Source organism: Anomaloglossus baeobatrachus, chromosome 5 (assembly GCF_048569485.1).
Source record: "Anomaloglossus baeobatrachus isolate aAnoBae1 chromosome 5, aAnoBae1.hap1, whole genome shotgun sequence".
Lineage (NCBI taxonomy): Eukaryota > Metazoa > Chordata > Amphibia > Anura > Aromobatidae > Anomaloglossus > Anomaloglossus baeobatrachus.
The window spans coordinates 524,531,454-524,540,246 of NC_134357.1; the positions used below are offsets into that span (position 1 = coordinate 524,531,454).

The 8,793-nt window shown below is 42.4% G+C and overlaps 1 protein-coding gene across 1 annotated transcript in view; it reads left to right on the forward strand.

The window, feature by feature from the left end:
• The window catches only part of LOC142312888 (uncharacterized), a 171,670-nt gene extending 169,332 nt beyond the window's left edge, over positions 1–2,338 (forward strand). The window contains exon 15 of the mRNA XM_075351873.1: positions 1,074–2,338. Within this exon, the coding sequence (XP_075207988.1) occupies positions 1,074–2,092 (1,019 nt within the window). The 3' untranslated portion in view covers positions 2,093–2,338. The remainder of the gene's footprint in view (positions 1–1,073) is intronic.
• The last annotated feature ends 6,455 nt before the right edge of the window (positions 2,339–8,793 follow it).

The following is an 8,793-nucleotide window of genomic DNA, read 5'->3' on the forward strand; positions in this document are numbered from 1 at the left end:
AACCTAAAAGTTCAAATCACCCTCCATTCACCCCATTGAAAATTAAAGGGTTAAAAAAAAAATAAAAATATATACACATATTTGGTATCGCCGCGTTCAGAAATGCCCAATCTATCAAAATATAAAATCTATTAATCTGATCAGTAAACGGCGTAGTGGCAAAAAAATTCCAAACGCCAAAATTACGTTTTTTGGTCGCCGCAAGTTTTTCGCAAAATGCAATAACAGGCAATCAAAACATAGCATCTGCGCAAAAATGGTACCATTAGAAACATCAGCTAGAGATGCAAGAAATAAGCAGTCACTGAGCCATAGATCCCAAAAAATGAGAACGCTACGGGTTTCAGAAAATGGCGCAAAACACGCCACTTTTATTAGACAAGCATGTGAATTTTTTTTAACCCCTTAGATACAACTAAACCTATACATGTTTGGTGTCTACAAACTTGCACCGACCTCAGGCATCATACCAACACATCAGTTTTACCATATAGTGAACACCGTGAAAAAAACATCCCAAAAACTATTGTGCCATCACACTTTTTTTTGCAGTTTTTCCACACTTGGAAATTTTTTTGCTGTTTTCTAGTACACCATATGGTAAAACTTATGGTTTCATTTAAAAGTACAACTTGTCCCGCAAAAAACAAGCCCTCATATGGCAAGATTGACAGAAAAATAAAAAAGTTACGGCTCTTGGAAGAAGCGGAGCAAAAAACAAAAACGGAAAGTGCCCTGGGGCTGAAGGGGTTAAAGAAATTCTTAAGTAATGTTCACTCATCATTTTTAAGTCACATGCACAAGTTGAATATTTCGTCATTTTTTTTCTTCATATTTGTAAGCCAAAATAAGGAGTGGGTGAAAAATGCAGAAGTGGAGCCCGTGTTTCTATTATACTTTTCCTCTGACTGTTCAACTCCTGGTTTTGGTTTACAAATACCAAGGTAAAAGACTCGCCAAATACTCAACGTGTGCACATAGCCTAATATAGACATATCAGCATCAAATATAATATAATATTATGGTTAGACTATTTAAAGATGATGTAAAAACTCAATTTTATTTTTTGCCAGGTGATTGTATCAGAAGCTCATATGGAGATGTGATGATTTCAGATTTTAAAGTTGAGGATCATGGGATCACAGAAGATCCATATGAAGATCATGCTATTATCCCAACTATATTCTCAGCTCTTCCTATGAAAAATCTATCATCTGACCCTTTACAGCAGGTCCTATCTTTTGACTCATCACAGACTATTGCACAAAGCAAAAGTCATGGAAAAGAAGTTGAGCATCAAAGACTTCACACAGTGGAAAAGCCATTTTCATGTACAGATTGTGGGAGATGTTACACTCGGAAATCAAATCTTGTTGACCATCAAAAAACTCACAGAGGGCAAAAACCATATTCCTGTTCAGAATGTGGGAAATGTTATAATAAGAAATCAAGTTTAATTAGACATGAGAGATTTCACACTGGGGATATGCCATATTTATGTTCAGAATGTGGTAAGTGTTTTACACAGAAATCAGATCATGATGCACATCAGAGAAGTCATACAGGAGAGAAGCCATTTATATGTTCAGAGTGTGGGAAATGTTTTATCCAGAAATCACACCTTGTTAGGCATTGCAGAATTCACACAGGAGAGAAGCGGTTTTCATGTTCAGAATGTGACAAAAGTTATAATGTTAAATTACATCTTGTTGCACATCAGAGAACTCACACAGGAGAGAAGCCGTTTTTATGTTCAGAATGTGGGAAATGTTTTAATCAGAAATTTCATCTTGTTAGACATCAGAGAAGTCACACAGGGGAGAAGCCATATTCATGTTCAGAATGTGGGAAATGTTTTAACCAGAAATTACATCTTGTTAGACATCAGAGAAGTCACACAGGGGAGAAGCCATATTCATGTGCAGAATGTGGGAAATGTTTTAATGAGAAATTACATCTTGTTAGACATCAGAGAAAGCACACAGGGAAGAAACCATTTTCATGTTCAGAATGTGGCAAAAGTTATCATGTTAAATCACATCTCATTGCACATCAAATAATTCATACAGATGAGAAGCCATATTTATGCTGAGAAGTAAGATGTTTTACTTAGATGACTAGTCTTGTTAACCCTTAAAATGAAAATGGATTTGTCCCTATGTCACGTCTTGAATGTAGGAAACATTTTGTCCACAAATCATATTCTTAAACTGAAAACAACGTCAACTATGGAGTATCTATTTTCTTTATTCTTTGAATGTGTGTTATTAACCAAAAAAGCAACATAAAAATTTGCAACCGTTACAGTCAAAGTAAAGTCACATATCATACATGACAAAGGAAGAGATATTTAGAGCTCTAAATTACTGTTGAAAAATGTATACGTTTACCAATAAATGTCTATGTTCCAAAATGAAAATAAAATCCAAATAACACACCAATATACAGTATATCAGTCATGCGTATAAAATATTTCCAATTAATATATGTTTCTAATTGCAATCAGTAATAATTGTTTTCTTTGTAGTATATACTTGTGTTTTTAATCTTATTTTTCTTTATTATTTACATGTTATGATACTGACTCAGCAACTATGGACTGTAGTCGGAAATGGTAGACATTTTGCATACACTGACGAGCAAAAGGGTAACAATGTTTTGATCTTTTGACTTTCAGACTCCATAGCTCACCATCCACTACAGCTTTGAGTGTGAGATTACTTCATTTTATAGACAATCATCTTAGCTTTCTCATGCATAAATTTGACTTGCAGCTATTCAGCATATGATCAGTCATGCAGATTCTTGTGATGTCACTGCATTGTTACTATTTTGCTCCTAAAAACCTAAATTTACATTTTTATTTAATTTATTAGTATTCTGTAAATCCATCTTTGGCTTTCAACAAACTTTGAATCCTTCTGGGCATGTTCTCAATCAGATTCAAGCACGTCTCAACGAACTCTGATCCCAGGACTCTTCTACACGTTTCTAATGTTGTTGGATAGTGGTCGGCTCACTTGGATATGTATACAGTTTTCGTTCACCTCTACTCACAAATGTTCGATTGAGTTGAGGTTTGGGGACTCTGGAAGCCAATCCACCACTTCCACTTCATTGTCCTTGAACCATTTCTTCACCAATCTTGACATATACTTCGGGTTGTTGTCTTGATGGAACACTGTCATCCTTTTCACAGCCATAGTACTAGAGTGTGCAAAGTAACTTGCCTTGTAGGATACTCGCATACAGCTCAGTAATGAGACCACCATTGATCCTGGTTAGCTATCCAACGCCTTTGGTTGGGAAACAACCCCATATCAGGCTTCCTTCTCCGAACTTGGTAGTTTCTTCAATTTCTCGAACCTTTAGCCCCCTTTTCCCTTTTTTCTTCAAGACTTATGTACTGCCCTGAGAGGGGCCCGGCCGCTTCCTCCGCTTGCTCGGGCCAAGCCGCTCGAGGTCCGGGCTCAGGTTGTCGGTGGCACGAGCGCCTCCGGACCGGGGGCCACGTCGCTCTGTTAGAGGGGAGAGGTAGCTGGGTGATGGTGGTGGGACGGGGCGCGCAGCCGGGGAGGGCCGCGCTGTCGTCTCACGGGTCGTGATGCCACCCACGGGTCGTGGTGACGGGATGCACCACCGCTGCGGCTGAGGCGATGGCAGGCTCGTCCGGGATCAGTGTTGCGGCCGCAGCTCAGATGTCAGCCCCTCCGTGGGTAGGGGCGGTGTGTCCCGGGGCCCCGACTCGGGGGACTGCAAGCGCTGATGTTGTTGTCGGGGAGCAGGGTGCCGTGCCGCAGTGTAGTGTCGTGCCCGGATGGCACTGGTGTACTTACGATTAATTCACATTCAGAGTCACTGGTAAACCAAAGTTCGGATGTGGTCGGTCCCCGCGGCCGGCTGCTGATGTCCCCTGTGGGGTTGGGTGGCCCCTTTCCCATGCACCTTTTGTTAGTTGTGTTTCGGCTCCCCTACCTGGGCAGTGGTAGCCTGCTCCCCGGCGTTGAGCTGCCAGAGGAGCCCTCGGTTGCCTGCAGGCGCTGGCCCGTCGAGTGTTTGGCCCTTGGCGGTGGCGCTCACCCGGTCTTGGTGGGCTTTTGCCTTCTTTCGGGACTTTGGGTGTGGATGAACCTGTGAGATCCAGCCAGCAATCAGTCAATTTGCCTAAACTCAGTGGCTTCTAAGCTAGGACGGGGTCTGAGTACCCAGTTTCTGGTGCTCCGGTACACGATTGACTCCCCAGTTCGGGACCGGCAGGCTCCAACCCAGGCCCGGTCCGTACAGTTCCGCTGGTTGCTGTACCGGTACTCCTGCAGACGGCCACCACCGCCTGCCTGCCTGACGTTTTCCAAGGAGCCCAGGCTCCTAACCGGGTCCCTGACAGCTGGTCCACTACCACTCACTGTCACTGTCCAAACTAAACTCCTTGAACTTCCTGCCTCAGGACAGTAGTCTCTTCAGTGGGCGTGTCTTTCCGCCTGACTCCGCCCACCTGGTGTGCTCTACTGGCCCTGAGGGAGGCATCAGGTCTCCCTTTCGGGTGACGTGTGTGTGACCTCACAGGAGGTGGGGGTGTATGTGGTAGGTGTTATTACCTGTGACCCCTGGGGTCCAGGGCGTCACACTAAAGGCCCTGTCACACACAGAGATAAATCTTTGGCAGATCTGTGGTTGCAGTGAAATCATGGACATATTGTTCTATTTGTACACAGCCACAAACCTGGCACTGATTGTCCACAATTTCACTGCAACCACAGATCTGCCGCAGATTTATCTGTGTGTGTGACAGGGCCTTTACTTGCACTCATCAGAATCTAGTCTTTTGAATTTCGTCTCATCACTCCAAATAACCCGCTTCCAATCTTCTATGGTCGACTTTTTTTGAAAACTCAAGCCAACATTTCTTATGATGATATTAAAGTCGAGGCTCATCCACCTTTTTTTGAGTCACCATTCCAGACTTGTGTAATGTGCATCGTACTTGCATGGACATCTGTCATCTCACTATTACGAAGCATACAAGCTGCCTCCACTGTTGTGTTTCTTGCACCAAATCCGATAGACCTTGTGATTAACCGATTTTTTTTTTTTTTTTACTCCAATATTTAGCCTGGATGGCTGGTTGGCTTTTGAATGCACTGAGTGACTTCATTTTGTAATCTTCCAATTTTCATGGCACTCACATGATACAGTTTGGCAATTTTCTAGGCCGAGAGATCACTATCGATGAGTTGTATGATTATGTTTCTCTTTTCTTGGAAAATCTTCATGGCTGCTCCTCAGTTCAAACCAGTGACCTTTTACTTGTAAATCAACCTAATAACACACTAAGCTATTAGGGAATGTGAGAACAGGTTATAATTTGTAGTATTCAGGAAGAAAAAGATTTTTCAAACACTAGGAGCAAAACCGTAACAATGCAGTGACATAATGAGAATCTGCGTAACTAATTATATGCTAAATATTTGCAAGCAAAATTTATGTATCAAATAGCCTAAGATGATTTTTTTTATAAAATGAAGGTAGTCTCACACTCAAAGCTGTAGAGGAAAGTGAGATATGGAGCCTGAAAGTCAAAAGTTCAAAACATTTTTAAACTTTTGCTTGTCAGTGTATGAATAGTATGGGGAAAATTACATTCTAGATTCAAGATTAAATTTTTTAGATCTCTTATTTTCCCTGGAAATTACTATTTCATGAGAGATATGTTTATTATATTGTACCAGTAAGCCAGGCTAGAGCGTCTTCTATATTCACTATTGTGACATAAAATAGTTTTATTTGGGAGCTATAAAAACAGTGTAGACAAAGAAAAAGGAAGACCTCCAGCACTAGATTTTTTCTTGTAAAAATGTTTTATTCTTTATTCAAAAATCATATGTTCAGAAGTAAAATATAACCCATGAGTGAGCCTCATAAGGCCCCTGCCTTACGCGTTTCGGATATCTCCTTAATCATAGGCAATAATGAAACATTATTGCCTAACAAACATTTTTACAAGAAAGAATCTGGTGCTGGACTTCTTTCTCTATTTGTCCACGTGGTAGCCAGCCACGTCCGTGCACCGGTGGGACTGCAGAATTAATCGGTGAGCTTTTCCTTCTCCCCTGCCTTCCCAGTGATTTTTTTTTTTTATAAAAACAGTGCAGTTGCCTCTGTAGTTCCACTTCTGGAGGTCATAGCTGAATGGTATTATTGGTATTATTCTTATTTCAGCCATGAAATACCAAACTCTCTTTTACCCTGGTAAAAGTTGAAGTCACATTTAAGGCCAAATGTCAAGAGTCCTGAAGTCTTTCTAGCAACTAATTGAGATTTGCCATCTTTCCATCCTCTGATGATACATTGATTTGTATGGGCCAGTGCTTCTTAAAATGTGATGCCTGTCTCTTAGTGGGCCCACTTACTTGGTCTACAGGGTGGATACACAAAGTATTGCTGCTTTCTGTGTGAGTGAGAATATCACTACTATAAAAGAGACTGGCCTCTCCGACATTCACTTCACCCAGGGAGTAGAAATGTCCTGTATCCAGCATTTGTTGACCCACATAAGATTTTGTTACCACCATTGCATATCAAGTTGGACCTAATGAAGAACTTTGCAAAGGTTTAGTGAAGCAAAAAGAAAGGAAGGAGTCTGTATTGTACCTCAGATTCGTACGCTACTTCAAGATGAGAAGTTTTTCTACTTGTTGCAGGGCAAGGAAAAGTCTGTAGTATTTGGATTAGAGCAGATAACTATGAAGATTTGATGGAAAATATCCTCATAACATAAGGATCTTGGCTGTAATATGTCCTTAAAAGATTAATTTTTTTACAGTCCATTGCTTTCTGTGCTAGCGTGTTGTCACCTGTGCACTGCACGGCTAACAGATGATGTCACACCAGGCTGGTGAATCAAACTCCTGGAAGAAGGCAGAAAGTAAAAAAATTCATCCAGCTCCTGTCCATAGCCAGACAGCATTGACTTGGACCATTGACTCTGGTTTTGTAAAGTAATCTGATAATCTCTAGTTGGAGGTGATCTTATTACTGTGTACAAATATGTGAAGACCGTACAGAGATTTTTCTAGAGATCTTTTTACACCTAGGTTTGCAATATGTATAAAGATGATTTATTGGATACTTCATTGGGAGACACGTCAATCACGGGGCACAGTAACTATTGGTTATATGCAACCACCCGGAGGCTGAAACTAAGATTATATCTTCTAAAAAAGGTGACCCATCACCAAAAGCCTACGTCTGGCCTGATAACACCCAACTATTCAGATTAGCTTAGTGTCACATGGAGGCAGAGACAGGTTTGAATTTCTGACCTGTTTTTGTCTTTAGTTCTTTCCTGCAGGGGCTAACCTCTCCCTCATTTCTCCTTTTGCTTGAGTAACAATCCAAAATGGTGCCACTGTGTTTCAACCCACAAAGTGATGGAGGGTACAGCATGTAGTGGTCAGTCTGTATCCTCTCTCGTCAGGATGGTAGGACTTTTGTACCTTCATACAGTTAGCAATCAGGAACCCAGGGTGGACTGTGCTATGCTTTTTGACTCCTGACCACTTGTCCTTCATAGCGTGGTGTGCCACATGGAGCAGAAGTAGATCGTGGACTCTCAGGACCACAGCATTAAGTACCTTTAGGATATGTAAGTAGTTCCCCTGCTTTGGTCCTGCATTACATAGGCTTTTCCTGTGGCCACACCTGCGATGTTGCAGTCTTGTGGTATTTTTCCAGTGCCCCTTGGTCTTTTCTTCTATTGTGAACATCCCTGAATCTCCTAGTTATTCCCTCCAGCCAGCTACGGATGCCTTTGGCTCCCACAGCTTGGAGGCCGCAATGCTTAATTTCCAGTCAACCTGGTGTAGCTGTGGCACCTTGGACCTCTGGCAGGGCTAGGACTGTAATTTAGTCCTCAGCTTCATGGCTGCCTAACCGGCTCTCAGCAGTGCACTCAAACCTTTTTTGTTGGCAAATCAATTTTTGTTGGCTTGACTCCCTCCGGGTCACCTCTGCCCCTTCTCTACCTCTGTCAACGGATGCACCACGCATCTTTCTGCTCTCATCCAGGGGCAGCTCTTTGCCTATCCGTGGGCACCATTGTGGCCTATCAATGTGCACACTCCAGATTTTCTACGCCACCATCTGGTCTCTCCAGGCAAGCAGTCTCGCTATGCATCTGCCACCAAGCAACAGTTTGGCTACTTCAACTTACGCTGTTGCCCCACCACTGGCTGCTTGCAGCTATGCAAAGTCACCCTCTTGGTAGGCTGTTGGTCTGCAGAGTTGACATTAATGGTGTCCAGCAGCTGTCTTGTCTGTCATTATTGCTCCCATTAGGTCCGAACCTTGTAAAGATCACATTCTCTAGCCTTCCTTGGTTACTCTCTCACAGAAGTGCAGGTTTCAATCAATTTGTGGTCATTTAAACTGTTGGTATCCGCCGGTTCCTCTGTCGATACCTGCTCTGGAGGTATGCTCTTCGAGAGCACAATGCCTCTTAAATGTGCTGTAGTTCTGTCTTATTTGGGGGCCAGGGTGGCATTATCCTTGATTTCGATATTGAAGTATCTAATAATTTCCTCTCTAGCCTTATTACGCTGACCAACTCCCAGACTGAGTCAGACCAACCAACTAAGTCCTTACAAATGGGTAAAGCCAGTGGAGGACTCTGCAACCAAGATGCTACTCTGACTAACTTCCAGGAGTGAGTGAGGCGCTCCAGTTGAGATCTCACTGCCCAGTATACTCCACAGGTTTACCTGCAACCTGGCCAGTATTTGGAATACCACCTGCCAC